The 20,208-nt window shown below is 44.9% G+C and overlaps 2 protein-coding genes across 5 annotated transcripts; one reads left to right on the forward strand and one right to left on the reverse strand.

Annotated features, from left to right (window-relative positions):
* Positions 1-2,018: 2,018 nt before the first annotated feature.
* pttg1 (PTTG1 regulator of sister chromatid separation, securin) lies at positions 2,019-4,975 on the reverse strand. The gene is made up of 6 exons (XM_007906635.2): positions 4,799-4,975; positions 4,210-4,307; positions 3,697-3,902; positions 2,985-3,081; positions 2,322-2,480; positions 2,019-2,239 (listed from the first exon to the last, which is right to left on the reverse strand). The coding sequence occupies exons 2-6, from the start codon at positions 4,292-4,294 to the stop codon at positions 2,160-2,162; spliced, it is 627 nt and encodes a 208-aa protein (XP_007904826.1). The 5' UTR covers positions 4,295-4,307; positions 4,799-4,975; the 3' UTR covers positions 2,019-2,159.
* A 292-nt stretch (positions 4,976-5,267) lies between these two features.
* Positions 5,268-19,758, forward strand: LOC103187230. Of its 4 annotated transcripts, none has more exons than XM_007906637.2 (5): positions 5,268-5,816; positions 6,551-6,618; positions 11,341-11,443; positions 18,389-18,441; positions 19,323-19,758. In XM_007906637.2, the coding sequence occupies exons 1-5, from the start codon at positions 5,510-5,512 to the stop codon at positions 19,347-19,349; spliced, it is 558 nt and encodes a 185-aa protein (XP_007904828.2). In that variant the 5' UTR covers positions 5,268-5,509; the 3' UTR covers positions 19,350-19,758. The 4 variants fall into 4 exon arrangements, with proteins under 4 accessions (XP_007904828.2, XP_042195908.1, XP_007904829.2 ...); XM_042339974.1 differs by having other exon boundaries at positions 18,389-18,437; XM_007906638.2 differs by lacking the exon at positions 11,341-11,443.
* The last annotated feature ends 450 nt before the right edge of the window (positions 19,759-20,208 follow it).

Here is a 20,208-nt window from a genome sequence, read left to right on the forward strand (position 1 = left end):
ACAGGAGCCAAGCAGGTGGGCCTTAGTCTTGTTGACATTCGTCTGCAGGAAGTTTGCTCTCATCCAGGACGTGATGTCCGACAGCAGTGGTCCTGGAATCGAGGGTGGAAGCAGAGAGGTACAATTGTGTGCCATCTGCATACATGTGGAAGTTACCAACTGGATTCCTATTTACTGCTAGGTAAACAAAGGCGTGTAGAATAAGGAAACTTGCCCAAAGTTTTGCTCTGCCCCCGGCAATTAAACTCTGATCTCTCGCTTGTCCAACAAATGGCTATGAAGTGAATTGACTTTTATTCGTGTATAATACTTACATTTGGTAAGGCACCTTTCACGCCAACAGGACATCTCAAAACACTATTTTGTGGATGAACATGAGCAACCAGCTAATCTTCTATTGTACATTTGAAAAAATGTCTGGAGACAAATTAGCTACTGTTAAGCTAGGTTCCCAAACAGTACAGCATCAGAGTCTGTGCTCTATGGCCAGTTCTTGGGGACACAGAAAGAAATTGAGCGTTGCAGGAGAATCAAAGTTAGTTTGCTAAATGTAGTTTACATACACATCAGTCAGAAAGTAGGGAAACTGAAAATAAGATGAATACCTGCAAAATACATTTTAAGTGTTGCATTCATATTTATAGTCGTTTAATTAGCAAAATTAGAATTGAACATTAAACTACATTTTAGCCTCAAGCAAAAATAGCGAGTAGATTGATTATCTTCTACTCACAGACCAGGGCAACAGACAGCCACTTAAAGCAATTCATCCTGAGTTCATACTTAAATGAATTAAATTTACTTTGGAATGGGATTGCAGGTTAGAGGTTAAGTACAATGATCAAATATTTCCACAAAAATAGGAAATCCACAGCACATATCTGGAAAAGATATAGGCCAATATTTTGAGCATGATCTTGCAGAGTATTATTAATATTTCCACAGAATACGATTTTAGTATTACTGAGATGGGAAGGGAAAACTGTTCAGGGTTGAACAAAGTTAAAAAGGTAATTTTGTTTTGGTCAATGGGGTCATATTGTCAAGACCCATCTCAAGACCCTCCTCTTCGACCGTGCTTTCGATCACCCTGCTTCCCAATCCTGACCCCCAGCTCAGTTCTGATACTCTGACTGTCCAGTGCCTTGGGATAATAATAAATAATGCTTGCATTTGATAGTGCTTTTCACGTCTTCTAGACGTTTCAAAGAGCTTCACAGAATATTCGGTAAAGTGAATTGACTGTATATTTATGGGCAAAACAGGGCAGCCAATTGCGTACAGCAGTGTCCCACAAACAGTTGTGGATTGAAAATGACCAATTTATTATTAGGCGTGTGGAGTAAGGAAACTTGCCCAAGGTTTTGCCCTGCCTGGAATTGAACCCAGGTGTCTCGCTTGCAAGACGAGTGCTCTCACCACTGAGCTACAGGACTCCACAATGTTCTCCCGACCTGAAAGGCACTATACAAATGTAATTTTGTTGTTTGATAACTGCTCTAAAGGTTAATTAGTAATAGTACCTATTATTATACAAAAGTGTATTGGAAGTGAATTTAATGGTCTTTGTGACATTTCTCAGTCTTACCCAGATTTTACAACTTTTTTTCTGGTTTAGAATTAAAAATGTAATTGCAATCTGTGACCACCAGTGTGAGAATTTACTGTGACCATTCTACATTGAACAATTTCTGTCAAACATGATTCTAAACATAGATGTTAAGTTACTGGTATTTACAAACCTTCATTGTTAAAAAAAACAATATTGTTGTAAATTTATATTGGATGTTTCTTTCAATGATTTTCCATCTAGTTTGCTTCCTCCATGAAAGCTACAGGCAAAGCACACTGAGGTGTTCTTGACGAATGGCTAGTTCTGCTAATGCAACTCAATTCACTAATTAGGTATTGCTACTTGATAGATGGAAGACAACCCCTTCCAGTCTAAGTCTGGCCCATATCTTCTAGTACCCACACATCCCAGGGATTTTTAAAAAAATGCTACAATACTTTATATTCACAAACAATCCTTTATTAAAAGTTTGTACAAGCATTAAGAACAAATAGTAAATCCAAATTTAGTGCAATTAATAAATCAAGACTACAATCACTAGCTATTTCACAAAGATGGGATAAAACAAAAATCTGAAGCAACATCTTCAGAATTCAAAATCCATTGATGGTAATTCCACAGTCAATCCATTGGATAAATCAGGATTCATGTCCCAGTCCAAAAAATCTGAAACCAATTAAACAAAGATAAGATGGCACCTTTCCCCTCTAGAGGTGCAGAAAAGCACAAAATAATTTTAATTACTTACTGAATTCCTGTGGAAGAGAAGGCCATTCCATAGGTGAAGTGATTTTGTTTAGCAAGTTATTTATTAGCTCCCCTTCTTTCTCAAGCAGAGAGAGTGGTAATCCTGCCAGGCAGGCGGAATCCAGCTGATGTTCTTCGGGTACATTAACATTTTCAAATTCTGCAAATTTTCAGAGAAATACTTAAGCATGAAGGTTTCAACTTGTCGTTTCTCGAGAGGAAATGAAAGCTGTTAGTGATGGGGACAGGAAGAAAAAAAACAGTGTACAAGGAGTGTCCCATTGTACAGATGGATTAATGCTTCTCTTTTAAGGTGCAGAGAAAGTACCAAGACAAGCTATAGAAACTTTCCAGAAGAAAAACTGCACTGTCCCTGCTCAAAGTGTCCACATGAGGACCATATAGTTAAGAACATCAATGCAGTCCATATAGAATCATGTGTTGTAACCCAATAACTCACCACTTTCCCTAAAACATCCCTTCAAGTTTAAGGTTCATATTAGAATATATCACTTACTCGGTGCCAGTACTTAATATTGGTTTACCACATTACAAGGTTATTGAAGCATCTCCAAATATAGTTTTCCGATCTATTGTGATCATACATTGGTTTAGGCCTGCAACCCATAGGCTTGCTTTTCCTTTTTTAAAAAAACAACCTTACCGAGGGGATTGTAAGGGATGAAGATTTCCATTTCAGGATAGTCTTCAGACATCTCAATAGGAATATGTGATACATCTGAGATCACCATTTCTGTGGGCTAGAAGTATACAATTAGAAATTATATCAGCTCTGAAATAGTACATGAAATTGACCCTGATGTGATAATGGACTGAACATTCATTCAACTACATCGGTCAATCTAAAAGACAAGCCCTGAAGAAATGGAACAGCAATGTTAAAATCCTCTTCAACCATGCCATCGGTGACCCGACCCTTTCCCTCCCCCGTGCCTTGGGACGTACTCCCAATGTGAAAGGCACTATTAATCTTGTTGTTGTTTACAATTTTATCAACTGTTCACCTAGCGATAAGTAGGAACCTGGTTGTTAGTCAATTAACAGATCGCATTTCCAGGGGTAATAATCCCTTAAAAAGTAATGTTAACTTATTCAATGGCTGTTAGTGTGCAATTGGCTACCGCGTTTCACCCACAAAATAGCCCAATCACTTTATAGTGTATTCTGAGATACACTATCTCAGTAGTGATGAGGTGCTTGGATTATCATTATAAAATCATCTAATACAGGAAATGGGAAGTGATGAAATCATACCTAAACATCAAAGGAAAAAAATTCTCAACTTTCTAGTAGTTGTTAGATCTGGACAAGTCATTTCAAGTCCTCCAATTATGTATAAAATTAAGTTTAAATACCTTGGCTGCTTTTAAGATCGATGAGTTATTCTTCTCTTTGTGTATAGTTTTATTTTTCTGTGAGGCATTTGCTTTGGTGGACACGCGCACTGGACAATTCAAGTCGCCGAGAGCTTTCCTTGCAGACTGCTTTAAGCCAGGAGTAGCATTTAACACTTTATTGGGCTGTGGAGTCTGTGGAACAGATCTCTCTGAGAAGATAGGAGCTGAAATATTAAAAAAAGTTACATTATGGCAGCAAGAGAATTAACTTATTTTTACACAAAGTTTGAATTCAATTAGAGCAAACTCCACATACAAAGAATTTTCATTTGGATGGACAACAGGCCACCAGATCACGTGGTACATATAGAATTGCAATCCAGTACAAATTAATGTCTTAAATAGAGAAGTAAAGAGTGGTCTTGATCAGGATATCTTGCATTTAGAAAAAAAATGCTGAATGCCTTGCAAATCAAATATATCCTTTAGTTTTTTGTCAACTAACAGATTAATACTATCAAAGTTACTTACAGGAAGAAGTAAGCAGTTTTGGACGGCTTATTTTATGGGTGCTCAATAGGTCATTTTCTTTTTCCACAAAGATTCTCACCGCCATCTCACTTCGACCTCTGGGAAAAAAACATATTTTATAAAATAGTTTTGTTTGGGCTAAACTAGTGGGGGAGGGGAGAGCCGGGAGGGGGCAGAGGGGAGGGGTTGGAGTTCTGTAGGCCATGAATAGTTGTGCTGACATTCCTTGGTAGTCACTGTAAAGCACCAGAATGAACCCCCTCCGTCAACAGCATCTAAGAAAAGAGTTAATATTTAAAGCAATTCCCCTTCATCAAAACTATAAACTATGTTGTTAAGCGAAGTTTCACAATCCCCCGAACATTCTGCAGTTAGAGAACACAATTCACAACATTTGGGGGAAAAAAAGAGTAATACCACGTGCGCCAGGCCGACAGGTACACCTTTGGAGGAGGTTATTATTTCTATGTGTTTTATTTGTTTGAATGCTTTGAAACAAACGTAATGGCGAACACAGCTCCGACTGTAAAAGAGACCGGTTTATTGTGTTAAGAAGCAACAATGAAAATACCTCAAAAAAATCACTTACCAGATTACAATGCCAACGCTTTGGACCTGAATTCGCATCCACACAAACAGCGACCGGGCCTCCGGATTGGGATTCCTTCACTTCCCGCCGTTGTTTTAAACGACACCGGGCGACCAGGATTGGATCAAAACAACAGACAAGGAAACCAGAGAGCTCCAGAGTGGACACAAAATACTCCAGCTCCCGGTCCAGGTCGCCCCCCAGCGGCTGGAGGCCTAAAGCCTCGCAGAATTTAACTCACCAAAATCAGGCATCCGCCCAAAGACATCCGAGTTTTTTTCTGTGGTATAACAAAATTCGCCCAATTTGGCCTGAAACCCGTCCAAAGTAGCCCAATCTGGGCCACATAACGCCGACAGCAACCGGCCATTGCACCCGCGCCTTCTTCAAACCCAGCACGAGCCAACACGTGACGGCCGCGCTGGGGCGGAGGCGCGGGTGAGGTCACGTGGGACCTGACACTCACCAATGGCAGCGCGGGGTTTGGGCGGGAAAGATGGAGGGCTGCGGACTGCCAGATCGTGGCGCGTGGCACTTCTTGACCAAGTAGTTGCCTTTCTGGGAGATATTCAGCTTTTAATTGTTTAATTACTAGTTAGCGATCCTATAACTACTACCCGGTTCTGCAGAGAGTACGTATTTCATCTGAGACAGCGCGAGAGATTAGGTTTTCGATTCTCCTAACCCCAAGTCAGCACAAAATAATTTTAAATGGCGCAAAAGGCAGAAGCCGCCACGATGGTGAAGGCCACCAAGAAGAAAGCGCTCAGCGCTGTCTACGTCAACCGCTTCGGCAAACACTCATCGGGCGCCGTGCTCAGGTTTGGGGACCGGGCTGTAGAGGAGAGGAATCCGCTGGCGTCGAAAAGGCCAAGTGCGAGTTCTGGCGGAGAAACAGAGAGAACAGGGCTGAGAGTTGGCAATCGCACAAAGAAGAGCTCCTTCATCTCTCCCAAACTTACAATTCAAAAGTCTCCACCAGCACAGGTGGACACCAGAAAATTGCTTCAAAACAACGGTATGATTTTTAATAATTATGTTATTATAATCCTTGCATTTGGTATTGTGCCTTATCAGTCATAAAGTTGTGGGTTCGTCCCACATTGGGACTTTGGATTCACAATCCAGGCTGATGCTGCATATATTACAGGGAAGCATTGTATTGTTGGAAGTGCCGTTCTTTGGATGAGACGTTAAACCGAGGTCCTGACTGCCTGTTTATGTGGATGTTAAAAGATCCCATGACATTTTTTGAAGAGAGAAGGGAGTTTTTCCCATTGTCCTAACAGCAAGAATCCAGAGTATTCTTATGATATTTCTGAATTGATGCCCTCTTATTAATGTCAAAATAGGCTCCTTTCAGCTACCCTATCAAAACTATTTGTGCTGTAATTTTAAACTTGCTCCATCAAATTAATCTCTATAAACAGTCCCAACATTTCAATTATAACTTTCAAATATATTATAATTTATATAATTAAAATTAAAATATAATATATAATTAAAATATAATTATAATTTCAAATATCAATTCTAGCTTCTCATCTCTGGTATCATTCCAAATCTCCTCAGTGCCTTCCCGTGTCTGTGATAGCCTTTGTAGAATGATAAACAAATCAAGCCAACTTAAATATTCTTCATTTTGTTTTATTCAGAACACAAAGTATAATAATCTCTGCTTAATTTTAGACAGACAGTATCATATTTCAAAAGCCTAGTTGCTAATGTATAATATATTTATATGCATTGCAGAAAATGCTGATGTCTTTAAATTTCCCTTACCTGTGAAAAGTGTTGCTGAAAAACAGAAGCCTGACATGGTATGTATTGGCATTTGTTTACTAGATGATTAAATATCCCATGTACAAGTATCCTGTGAAATGATTATGGAGTATTTATTTTTTCTATATTTTGGTACAGCTGATTTACACAAAAACATGATATGCATTTCACCCACAAAACACACAGTCAATCCACTTCAGAGTATATCCTGTAAAGTGTTTTGAGACATCTTGACGACGTGATAATGTGCTATATCAAATGCAAGGATTATGATTATTAAGTTTATGTAGAAATCTGCTCCACCACTCTTGCAATCTCAAAGCCCTTGCATTAGAATCATAGAATTATACAGCACAGAAGGAGGCCATTTGGACCAGCGTGTCTTTCTTTGCCTGCTCTTTGAAAAGAGCTATCCAATTCATTCCCACACCCCTGCTCTGTCCCCATAGACCCTGCTTCTCTCTTAAAAGTTGTTATCAAATCGGCTTCCACCACCCTATCAGGTGACGCATTCCAGATCCGAATAACTCGCTGTGTGAAAACATTTCTCCTCACCTCCCCTCTGTTTTTTTAACAACTATTTAAATCAGTGTACTCAGGTTACCTATCCAACAACAACAACAAGATTCCATTTATTGAGCGCCTTTCAAGTCGGGAGGACGTCCCAAGGTGCTGTACAGTTGGGTCAGGACCCGAGCAGGGGGGAAATGGTCAGGGTGAGGGGAGGGAAGGGAGGGAGCGAGGAGGGGGTAGAGAGTCGAGAGGGGAGCTGAAGGCACGGTCAAAGAGAAAGGTCTTGAGACCGGCCTTGAAGGAGGAAAGGGAGGAGGCGGCGAAGGCACTGGGGGATGGAGTTCCAGAGTCTCGGGGCTGAGAGGCTGAAGGCCCGGCCACCGATGGTAGGGCGGTTGGGGCGGGGGATATGGAGCAGACCGGAGCCAGAGGAACGGAGGGTACGGGCAGGTAGGTAGGGGGATAGTAGGTCGGAGAGGTAGGAGGGAGCAAGGCCGTGAATGGCCTTGTAGGTGAGGATGAGGATTTTGAATTTGATCCTCTGGGGGATGGGGAGCCGGTGGAGGCGAGCGAGGGTGGGAGTGATTTGGTCGTGAAGTCTGGTGCGGGACAGTGCACGAGCTGCAGAGTTCTGAATGACCTGCAGTGTGGAGGGAGGTGCCGGGAAGGCCGGCGAGGAGAGAGTTCCCATAGTCCAGCCTTGTGGTGATAAAGGCGTGGACCAGAGTTTCAGCAGCGTGAGGGGTGAGGTAGTGCCATAGTCTGGCGATGTTCTGGAGGTGATCCACCTGCTTCTATTTTGCTTACAAGTCTTTTGGTGGCACTTTATCAAATGCCTTTTCAAAATCCATATAAACTACATCAACAGCACTACCCAAAGGCACTGATCCCCTCATAATTTTGAAAACTTCTATTAAGTCTCCTCTTAACCTTCTCTACTACAAGGAGAATAACCCTAGCTTCTCTAGCCTCTTCATAACTGAAGTCCCTCATTTCTGGTACCATCCTTGTAAATCTCCTTTGCACCTTTCCAATGCCTTAGCATCCTTCTTAAAGTGTGGGGCGCAAAACTGAACACAGCACTCTAGCTGAGGTTTATCCAGTGTTTTACAAAGGTTTATCATAGCTTCCTGACTTTGGTATTCTATGCTCCCTACTTATAAAGCCTTGTATCCCGTAGCATATTTATAAAGCCTAGTATCTAGCTTATATTGTGGAGTCTTGTAGCTCAGTGGTTAGAACACTTGCTTTGCAAGCGTGAGACTTGAGTTCAATTCCAGACATGGCAAAACCTTGGTGTAAGTTTCCTTACTCCACACGCCTAATAATAATCCCTCCAAAAAACAAAACAATAAATTGGTCATTTTCAATCCACAACTGTTTGTGGGACACTGCTGTGCGATATTGGCTGCTGCGTTTCGCCCACAAATATTCAGTCAATTCACTTTACAGTATATTCTGTGAAGCACTTTGACGTCGAGAAGATGTGAAAAGTGCTGTATCAAATGCAAGGATTATTATATTGTCTCTCGTCATCCTCCCAAAATGCATCACTTTACATTTCTCCATATTAAACTTCATCTGCCACGTGTCTGCCTATTTTACCAGTCTGTCTATGTTCCCTTGCAGTCTGCTACTATCCTCCTCATTGTTTACTACTTTTCCTAGCTTAGTATCATCTGCAACTTGGAAATTGTACTCCCTATACCCAAGTCCAGGTCATTTATATAGATCAAAAACAGCAGTGGTCCCAATACTGACCCCTGGGGGACACCACTGCACACTTCCCTCCAGTCAGAAAAACAACTGTTCACCACAACTCTGCTTTCTGTCTCCCAGTCAGTTCTGTATCCGCTGCCTCTGTCCCGTTAATATCGTGGGATTCTGTTTTGCTTACAAGTCTCTTATGTGGCACTTTATCAAACGCCTTTTGAAAATCCGTATAAACTACATCAACAACAACAAAATTACATTAGTATAACGCCTTTCATGTTGAGAGGACGTCCCAAAGCGCTGGACAGACAGTTATGAACCTGAGTTGGGGTGGGGGAGGGTGGAGGGCAGGGGGGGAAGTAGGGAGATCGGAAGCACAGTTGAAGAGGAGGGTCTTGAAGGTGGCGAGGGAGGGGGTGAGACAGAGGGACTACGAGATGGAGTTCCAGTGGGTGGGTGCAGAGTGGCGGAAAGGCCGCCAGCCAATGGTGGGGTGAGCAAGGCGGGGGACATGAAGCAGGCCAGAGCCCGCTAAGCGGAGGGAGTGAACAGAGTGGTAGGGGGTTAGTAGGTTGGAGAGGTACGGGGGAGCAAGACTGTGGAGAGCTTTGAAGGTGAGGGCCAAGATCTTGAACTGTATCCTCTGTGTGATGGGAAGCCAGTGGAGTTGGGCAAGGATGGGGTTGATAAGGCCACGGAGCCTAGTATGGGAGAGTATATAGGCTGCGGAGTTCTGGATGATCTGCCACTCTGTGGAAGGAGGTGTTGGGAAGGCTGACAAGCAGTGAGTTTGCATAGTCGAGCCTCGATGTAATGAAGGCACGTATGAGGGTTTCGGCAGCCTGCAGTGTGAGACAGTGTTGGGAGTCCGGCGGCGTTGCATAGGTGGGGGAAGGCAGAGCGGGTCATGGTGTAGATGTGGGGCACAAAGGATAGTTGAGGATCAAACGAGACTCCAAGGTTCCAGACTGGCTTAGCAAGGTGGAGTGTGAAACCATGGATGGTGATACTGTCAGCGCCTGAGGTGAGGAGGCGCTGACGGGAGCCAATCAATTGCACTACCTGTGGAGTCCTGTAGCTCAGTGGTTAGAGCACTCGCTTTGCAAGTGAGAGACCTGAGTTCAATTCCAGGCAGAGGGCGAAACCTTGGGCAAGTTTCCTTACTCCACACAGAGCCTAATAATAATCCCTCCAAAAACAAAAGCAATAATAAATTGGTCATTTTCAATCTACAACTGTTTGTGGGACATTGCTGTGTGCAATTGGCTGCTGCGTTCGCCCACAAATATACAGTCAATTCACTTTACAGTATATTCTGTGAAGCGCTTTGGGACGTCTAGAAGATGTGAAAAGCGCTATATCAAATGCAAAGATTATTATTACCTTCATCCATCTTTTCATTACTTAATCAAAAACCTCTTATCAGGTTTGTTAGACATGATTTGCTTGAACAAATCCGTGTTGGCTGTTATTTATTAACCCCTATTTTTCTAAGTGAAAATTTATTACAGTCTCTAGAAATTTCCCCACTACTGAGGTTAGGCTGACTGGCTTGTAGTTCCCAGGTTTATGTTTCTGCCCTTTTTTGTACAGGGGAGTAACATTTGCAACCCCCCAGTATTCTGGCACCACCCCGCTGCCCAAGGAGGATTGAAAGATTATGGTCAGAGCCTCCATTATTTCCACTCTTACTTCCCTCAGTAATCTAGGATGCATCCCATCTGGACTGGGTGATTTATCTACCTTGAGCACCAACAATCTTTTTAGTACCTCCTCTCGGTTTATTCTTATCTTTATCCTATTCTTATCTTATTCTTATCCAATTTCTCTACCCTCCCGAAACTGGCATTGGCTGCATCCTCTTTTGTGAAGACAGATGCAAAGTACTCATTCAGTACGTCAGCCATGCCCTTTGCCGCTACAAAAAGATTTCCTCTTTGGTCCCTAATTGGACCCACCCTACCTTTGACAAACCTTTTAATCTTTATATGTTGATAAACATATCTCTTCCTTGAAGGCTTCCCATTGATTGTTAGCTGTTTTACCTGTCGATCTTTCTTTCCAATCCACTTTAGCTGGGTCCCTTTTTAACTCATTGAAATTAGCCCTCTTCCAGTTGAGTATCTTCACCTTTGATTGCACCTTGTCCCTTTCCATAAATTCTCTAAACTTAATGATGCCATGATCACTGTTGTCCAGATGCTCTCCTACTGAAACCTGCTCCACTTGCCCCACTTCATTCTCCAGAACTAGATCCGGCACTGCTTTCTTCCCCATTGGACTGGAAACATAATGATCCAGAAAGTTATCCTGCACACATTTCATGAATCTTCCCCATCCTTGCCCTTTACATTGTTATTTTGCCAGTTCGTTAGGATAATTGAAGTCCCCCATTATCACTACTCTTAAACATGTATTAGAATATTGTAATCCGTGTTCAAGAATTATTCTTGTGCAGAAAGGATTAGATGATTATTATTTGAAATATATGTTTTAACAAATCCAAGTGATCTTTCAAATTCTTTTTAATATAGCCTGCCAAGAAACATGAGGTTTTTAGAGTAATATCCAAAATGCTCAATGAGAATCAAAAACTCAGAAGACGATTTCTGAGCAATGGTCACAAAAATACTAAAGGTCTGTATCAAAACATTTGGCAATTCACTTTACTGAGGAAAAAGTATTTAGTAACAGTCTTGACTTAGCAGATAGTACTTTATTGAAATTAGAAACTTTTAAAATCAATTCCAGTTTTCTAAGCCTTTACAAACAGGATGCTGGGTTATATTTCCAAGTCAATTGATTTCAGATTCTCAAACGTCATGGCAAAGAGACTGAGACTGCTCAGGCTGCTCCAAGAGTACTGCGTAGAATTCTGGCTACCACAACATCAAGGATCTATCTTGGCACTACTTTTAGAGGAATGAGCTATTATCTGGGTCAACAGAAAAGTGCAGAAATATTTGCCGGGAATTGCAGAAGAATTAGGGGAGATCTTATTGAAACATAAGATTCTTAAAGGGCTGATAAAGTAGACATTGAGGGTCTGTTTCCCCTGGTAGGAGAATCTATAACCAGGGGTCACAGTCTTAAAATTAAGGGTCATCCTTTTAGAACAGAGTTGAGGAAATTTCAACTCTGTTCTAAAAGGCTGACCCTTAATTTTAAGACTGTGACTCCTGGTTTCTTCACTCAGAGGGTAGTGAACTTATGGAATTCACTACCCCAGAAGGCTGTAGATGCTCAGTCCTTGAACATCTTCAAGGCTGAGACTGATAGATTTTTTTAAAAAAAGAGGGATTAGGGGATAGAGCAGGTAATTAGAGTTAGGTCAGAAGATCAGCCATGGTCTTATCAAATGGCGGGGCAGGCTCGAGGGGCCGAATGGCCCACTCCTGCTCCTAATTGGGAAATTTGTGGGGGCTTTTGACAGAAAATTGCAGGGGCTATTTTACTGCCAACCTACATTTTTTCACTTTATTAATAAAAACTAAGCGTGAGGAAAAATACATATTAGATTGTTGCAAAAAAAAATTATTGATTGCTTCTTTAATAAACTTTGTGGCCTTTTTTGGGGGCAGGGACACTAGCGAGGCTACAGGATCATAGATTTATAGAGCACAGAAGGAGACCATTCAGCCCATCGTGTCTGTGCCAGCTCTTTGAAAAGAGCTATTCAATCCCACTCCCCCCCGCTCTCCCCACCTCCTGCCTCTCAGGGTCCAACACTGCACCCAGAGAGAGAGTCAGACACAGAGACACACACATTCTCAGAGAGAGATCCATGCACTCATAGACCCAGGACGTATACACACATAGAGAGGTGAGAGACACACTCAAAAACACTCATACAGACGAGAGATAGACATTCACAAATACATATAGAGGAAAGAGAAATGCTCACACAGGCACTCATGAACAACAAAATTACATTTGTATAGCGCCTTTCATGTCAGGAGGATGTCCAAGGCACTGGACAATCAGTGTTTCAGACCTGAGCTGGGGATCGGGGCGTGTGGAGGGCAGAGGACGAAGGAGGGTGACCGAAGGCCCGGTCGAAGAAGAGGGTCTTGATCTTGAATCAGGCAAGGAAGAGGGCGAGGGTGGGATTCCAGAGGGTGGGGGAAGAATGGCAGAAGTCCTGCCAATGATGGGGCTGGTGGGGGATGTGGAGCAGGCCAGAGACCGCTGAGCATTTGAAAGTGAGGACTAGGATCTTGAACTGTATCCTCTGCGTGATGGAAAGCCAGTGGAGTTGGGCGAGGATGGGGGTGATAGGGTCGCAGAGCTTGGTGCGGGAGAGGACACGGACTGCAGGGTTCTGGATGATCTATGGGAGTGAGGAGTTGGGGAGGTCGACCAGCAGGGAGTTTGCGTAATCGAGCTTGGATTTTATGAATACATGTATGAGGGTCTCAGCAGCCTGCGGTGTGAAACAGTGGTGGAGCTGGGCGATATTGTGGAGGTGGGGGAAGGCACAGCTGGACATGGCACCGATGTAGGGTAGAAAGGATAGTTGAAGGTCAAACAAGCCACTAAGGTTCCTGACTGTAAGCAGAGAGATAGAGTTGGGTATCATCTGCATACATGTGGAAATTGACCCCATGTCTGTGGATGATGTCACCAAGAGGAGTATATAGATATTGAAAAAGAGGGGACGAAGGACAGAGCCCTGAGGAACTCTGCACGAGAGTTGCGGGAGCTAGAGGAGAAGCCGTTGTGGAGATGAAGTGAAGGCGGTGTGAGAAGTTGGATCTGAACCAGTCAAGGACAGAACCATGTAGGTTGAGGTGAGAAGAAAGGTGGTTGAAGAGGAAAGAATGGTCAAGGAGGACGAGGATTCAGAGGGATACCTGGTCGCAGATTGACCAAAGCTGTTTCTGTGCTGTGGGTGGCACGGAAACCCATTTGGAGGGGATCGTGAAGTGAGTGACTGGAGAGGAAGGAACAAAGCTGGGAAGCAACGTCTCGTTCCAGGATCTTGGAAAGGAAAAACATACAGAGAGAGACACACTTACGCAGACACTCACAAACATATATAGAGAGAGAGACACATAGATACAAACACAGAAAGAGAAGCACTCACATAGAGACAAACACGTAGATACACACATATATACACTCACATAAACGCATAAAGAGAGAGACACTCACACAAACACACACACAGGGACACAAACAATCACACCAGCGGGCCTCTGAGTGAAGCCCATTTCCTGCTTGCGCTGCACATGCGTGCCTGGAGCCACCCCACTCACAGTGAGGTCAGGTAAGCAGCAAAAGGCCTGCGGGCCTGAAACTACATTTAATAGCATGTTTGTAGGAAAGGGTGTTCTTTCGAGCAAATCCCACGGAAAAAATGCGGCCACACTTTTCTATTGGCCGAGGCTATGATTAAGCAATGATTAGATTAGTTAAGCTTCTTCAGCCTTGAAAAGAGACAACTTAGAGGTATATAAAATTCTAAGTGGATTGAGAAATTAAATCTAGAACAATACTTTCAGATATGCAAATGAAATAGAACAAGAAGACAGATTCAAGGTTGCAAACAACAATTTCAATACAGATACTAGATTACACAGAAAGTAATTAAGGATGAATGGGCTACTGGAAAGGTTGGTTGAGAAAAAGCTTTATGCTATAACAACAACAACAAGATTCCATTTATAAAGCGCCTTTCACGTCAGGAGGACGTCCCAAGGCGCTGCACAGTTGGGTCATGACCCGAGCAGGGGGGAAATGGTCAGGGTGAGGGGAGGGAAGGGAGGGAGCGAGGAGGGGGGAACTGGTCAGGGTGAGGGGAGGGAAGGGAGGGAGCGAGGAGGGGGGAAATGGTCAGGGTGAGGGAAGGGAGGGAGCAAGGAGGGGGGAAATGGTCAGGGTGAGGGGAGGGAAGGGAGGGAGCGAGGAGGGGGAAGAGAGTCGAGAGGGGAGCTGAAGGCACGGTCAAAGAGAAAGGTTTTGAGACCGGCCTTGAAGGAGGAAAGGGAGGAAGCGGCGAAGGCACTGGGGGATGGAGTTCCAGAGCCTGGGGCTGAGAGGCTGAAGGCCCGACCACCGATGGTAGGGCGGTTGGGGCGGGGGACGTGGAGCAGACCGGAGCCAGAGGAACGGAGGGTACGGGCAGGTAGGTAGGGGGATAGTAGGTTGGAGAGGTAGGAGGGAGCAAGGCCGTGAATGGCCTTGTAGGTGAGGATGAGGATCTTGAAATCAATCCTCTGGGGGATGGGGAGCCAGTGGAGGCGAGCGAGGGTGGGAGTGATGTGGTCGCGAAGCCTGGTGCGGGACAGTACACGAGCTGCAGAGTTCTGAATGACCTGCAGCTTGTGGAGGGAGGTGGCGGGAAGGCCGGCGAGGAGAGAGTTCCCATAGTCCAGCCTTGAGGTGACAAAGGCGTGAACCAGGGTTTCAGCAGCGTGAGGGGTGAGGTAATGCCGTAGTCTGGCGATGTTCCGGAGGTGATGGAAGGCGGTGCCAGTTGTGGTGCGGATGTGAGGGAGAAAGGACAGCTCAGGGTCGAACAAAACGCCGAGGTTCCTGACTGGCTTTGAGAGGTGGAGAGTGCAGCCTTGGATGCTGATGGTGTCAGCGCCTGAGGTGCGGAGGCGCTGACGTGAGCCAATCAGGAGGGCCTCGGTTTTTCGCACGTTGAGCTGAAGAAAGTTGTCTCTCGTCCAGGACTCGATGTCGGACAGGCAGCTGTCAGGACATCGGTGGTCGTGGAGTTGAGAGTAGAGGAGGAAAGGTAGAGTTGGGTGTCATCCGCATACATGTGGAAGTTAACTCCATGTCTGCGGATGATGTCACCAAGGGGGAGCATATAGAGGGTGAAGAGGAGGGGACCGAGGACAGAGCCCTGAGGGACACCACATGAGACAGTACGGGGGGTGGAGGAGAAGCCATTCGTCGAGACAAAGTGAAGACGGTGAGAAAGGTACGACCTAAACCATTCAAGGACAGTGCCTTGAAGGTTGAGGTGGGAGGACAAGCGGTGGAGTAGGATAGCGTGGTCGACCGTATCGAATGCTGCCGATAGGTCGAGGAGGACGAGGAGACAGAGGGAGCCCTGGTCACAGATGGTCAGGATATCATTGGTGACCTTGACCAGGGCAGTTTCTGTGCTATGGGCAGCACGGAAACCTGACTGAAGGGGTTCGAAAAGAGAATGGGTGGAAAGGAAAGAGCGCAGTTGGGAGGCGACAACTCTTTCCAAGACCTTGGAGAGAAAGGGGAGGTTGGAGATGGGCCGGTAGCTTGATAGCTGCGACGCATCAAGGGAGGGTTTTTTCAGGGTGGGCGTGATGATGGCAGTTTTTAATGGAATGGGGACAGAGCCAGAGGAGAGGGACAGGTTGATGATGTCAGTGATATGTGGGGCAAGAAAGTGGAGCTGGGAGATAAGGAGTGGAGTGGGGATGGGGTCAAGGGAGCAGGTGGTTGGTTTTAGGGATAGGATGAGTTCAGTGACAGAGGGTGGGGAAACGGGTACGAAGGTGTGTAGGGGAGGATGGGTAGGAGTCGGAGTGTGGGAGGGAAGGGGTGGGTGGTGGGTGGAAGTTGGAGGGGAAGTGACCGCGGAGCGGATTCCCTTGATCTTGGATTCAAGGAAATCCAGCATCTCCTCGCAGTGAAGGTTGGAGGAGATGACCTGCGCGGGGTGGCGGGGGGGACGGAGGAGTCGGGTTGTGGTGGAAAACAGTAGCCTGGGGTTGTTCTTCGCCTCCAGGATTATCCTGGAGTAGAAGGACGACTTGGCCGAGGCTAGAGTGGAGCGGTAAATTTTGAGGAGGTCCAGCCAGATTTGTCGGTGGACCGTTAGGCCAGATTTGGCACAGGTGCGTTCAGCAGCCCGCACCTGGCTTTTCAGTGAGCGGAGGTGGGTGGTGTACCAGGGGGAGGAGCGGGAGTAGGAGACAGTGCGGGAAGTGATGGGGGCAAGAGTATCGAGTGTGGAGGAGAGGGTATTGTGGAGGAGGGAGAGAGGAGAAGAGGGGTCGGTGAGGGTTGAAGGCCAGAGGGAGAGGAGTTCAGAGGACTCCAAGGCATCGGTTAGGGATTGTGGGGGTAACTTCTTCCAAGGGCGGTAGAAGATGGTGGTGGGTCTGGTGGAGGTGGGGAGGGGGGTGGAGGTGGTGAAGGAGATGAAGTAGTGGTCAGAGATGGCCTTGTCGGTAATAGTGACATCCGAGACACTGAGGCCCCGGGTGATCACCAAATCGAGTGGGTGGCCGTGACTGTGAGTGGGGGAGTTTATGTGTAAGGAGAGGTTGAGTGAGGAGAGCAGGGAAGAGAAGTCTGTGGAGATGGAGCAGGAGGGGGTGAAGTGTAGGTTAAAGTCGCCCAGGATGATGAGGCGATCAGAGGAGAGGCAAAGAGATGTGAGGAGTGTTGAAATGTCAGAGATGAAGGTGGGAGAGGTTTTAGGGGGCCGGTAGAGGAGGAGGATTTTAAGGGAGAGGAATGAGGGGTGGGAGAGGGTGAGGTGCTCAAAGGAGGGGAAAGAGCCAGTGGAGTAGGGGGATAGGGCAAGTGGTGTCCTTGAGATAAGGGCAACACCACCGCCACGGCGGTTGGGGCGGGGGATGTGGTGGGAGGTGTAGCCGGGTGGCGTGGCCTCCGTGAGGGGGAAGGTGTCGCCTGGGGTGAGCCAGGTTTCTGTTAAGGCCATGATATCAACGTTCTCATCAAGGATGAGATCGTTGATGACCAGGGCCTTGTTGCAGAGGGAGCGGACATTTTGCAGTCCGATGTGGAGGGAGCGGTTGACAGAAGGGTGTGTGGGAGGGGAGGGGGTCCAGGTTGTGAGGCAGGGGTGGGGGGAATGGGGATGAGGGAGGAGAGGTTGACTCCCCGGGTCTGTGTCCGGGGTGGGTGGCGAGTGTGGTGGGGAATGGGGCAGTCGGTGTGGCTGCTGCTGGACAGCCAACGCCGAGTGCCGCGGTGAGCCCGGCGGAGGATTCCCAGGCTGGAGCAGAGGGAGGTTGTGGGAGGGTCAAGTGGGGATAGAAGACGAGAGGGACGGAGAGAGAGGAGGAGAGAGCGGGAGAGATGCAGAGGGGGGAGGGTTTGGGGGGAGAGAGGAGGGGGGGGGGAGGGAGGGGGTGAGGGGGTGAGGGTCAAAGCGGCAGCCATAGTGCGCACGCGGGGACCGGGAGCGAGCGGTCAGGTGGATGGCATTATCCCGTAGATTGGGGCAGCGAACGCAACAGGACCATAGTGGGCTCTGATGTGAGCCCTGGGGTGGGGGGGGGCGCAGAGGGTTTTTTTTTTTTTTTGCGCGTGCGCACGCACCTGAAAACTAATCTATGACGTCGCAGTTTCCCCGCTCCGCTCCCACACCTCCCTCCCCCCCCCCCCCCCCCCCCGGGGCTGAACTCGCTCCGGCGTCGAGTTTAAGTACCTGGTCAGTAGGCCTGGGCTCCTCCCCGCGCTGTCCTGCCGCCGCTCCCCGAGTGGAGTGGAGAATGTTGGAATGTGTATGATGGATGGATAAGATCAACTGAGCTTCCTCATCTGAACTGCTCTTGTGATCTTGTGATCGTATCAATATTATTTATATGTTGCTGTAATGTTTTATTATAGTTACAGAAGAGGAAGAAATATCAGCGAAAGAGAATGGATCTACTGGAACGTTCGTATGTATTTTATGAACTTATTGTTCCAACGAGCATTTACATTTATACAACATCTTTCAAGTAAGAAGCACATCTCAAAGCAATTCACACAGTTAACTAGGAAGCCCCAGAACAGGAGGAGCAAGTTCCCCAAAGCAATTGAAAGGATATCAATAAAATAATTGGTCTTTTACTTTGTTTCTCCTGTGGGAAAGTATCTGGTCTCTCTTTGGTAACCAGCCATGATAACATGGCTAAAATCAGGAGCTCATTCTGTGGAAAATCTCAGTTGTGCACTGACATCCTCCCATTCCTTAGTACAGCATGTTATAACACTCCCGAGAGTAGCTGACACAAACCTCCCCCAAGGGCCACAATCCATTGTGATTGTGGCCTTTGGGAAAGTGTTTGTGCTTAACAATAGATAAAGGCAGATAAAGGAAATGGGTCAATATATAAAACAAATAATTAATTGCTTGAATGTCCCATTAAAAATACTGTGGACAAATTGGGAAAAGGGACCTTGTTTAAGGACTGATGGATGTTTTTGTGTTCACCTATATGTTTATTAAAAAAATTCTCTTAAGATTTACGTTGATTTGGCAATAAATCTAAAAAGATGGTATTGCAAACTTTTTTTTGTACTTTTATGATATTTTGATATGTGCTGAGTCTTCAGTAACATTTCAAAATAGCTTGAATTTTGAACAGTGAATCAATTTTATAATGTACATAAATGTAGTTTCATTACTGATTATGAAACTTATACATAAGTGCCGTTGAGTTTTGACAGCTTGGAACTGATGACTTTTACTCCCATAGTCTTTTTTTAATATTGGTTACATATTTTTTAAGATTGTCATATTCCATAGAGGTAACTTTATTCTGTGTTTTTATTTTAGGATGCAACTCTTTTTGGATGGGTGTAGGATTTTAAGAATCCTCAAAGATCGCTTCAAGCTGTTAGACTCGGGATATAAATTTTAGGATTATTTGTTAAAGTTACAATTGTCATATTTTGCATACAATTCATTTGATTATTATTGTGTAATATTTATATTTGCAGTTAATTTATTATAAATCCTTGAAATGGATTTGAATTGAAGAATTGTATTTACAGTTAATATTTGAGAGTTCTGATTTGAATCAAAAAATTTACAATTATATATTGAATCCAGTGAGTTCAATTTCTTAATTTTATTTTGAAAGATGTAATGCGCCTTGGGACGTCCTCCCGACGTGAAAGGCGCTCTATAAATGGAATCTTGTTGTTGTTGTTGTAATGCATATCAATGTAATTGAAGTCACTATATTTCTCACTGTCAATAAAAAATACTTAAGATCATATAATGTTAAACTAATTAATGGTCATTTCATCTAGGTATAATATATACTGATATGAAATTGTCTTCTGCATCTTAGTTAATACTAGTTAATTTGCACCCAATCAATGCATCAAATTGTGTAAATCAGATTTGGGTTGTGTGATCACAAAGTGATTTTTGATGGAGCCATCCTGTCAAACCCACTTGTACCTTTACCAGGAACGCAAGGAGTGTAAATTGCTTTGGTCATCACTCAAAAATAGATTCTCAAGAGTTTTTAAGGGACCATTTTATAAAGGTATTAAAACTGGCTCCATTAAAATTAAAACAATTGACTGGCATTTTGCCTGTTAAATCTAGTTCTGTACACATACTTAATAATAATAATCCTTGAAATTGATATAGCGCTTTTCACGTCGGGAGGACGTCCCAAAGCGCTTCACAGAATACACTGTAAAATGAA

Source organism: Callorhinchus milii, unplaced genomic scaffold (assembly GCF_018977255.1).
Source record: "Callorhinchus milii isolate IMCB2004 unplaced genomic scaffold, IMCB_Cmil_1.0 Scaffold13, whole genome shotgun sequence".
Lineage (NCBI taxonomy): Eukaryota > Metazoa > Chordata > Chondrichthyes > Chimaeriformes > Callorhinchidae > Callorhinchus > Callorhinchus milii.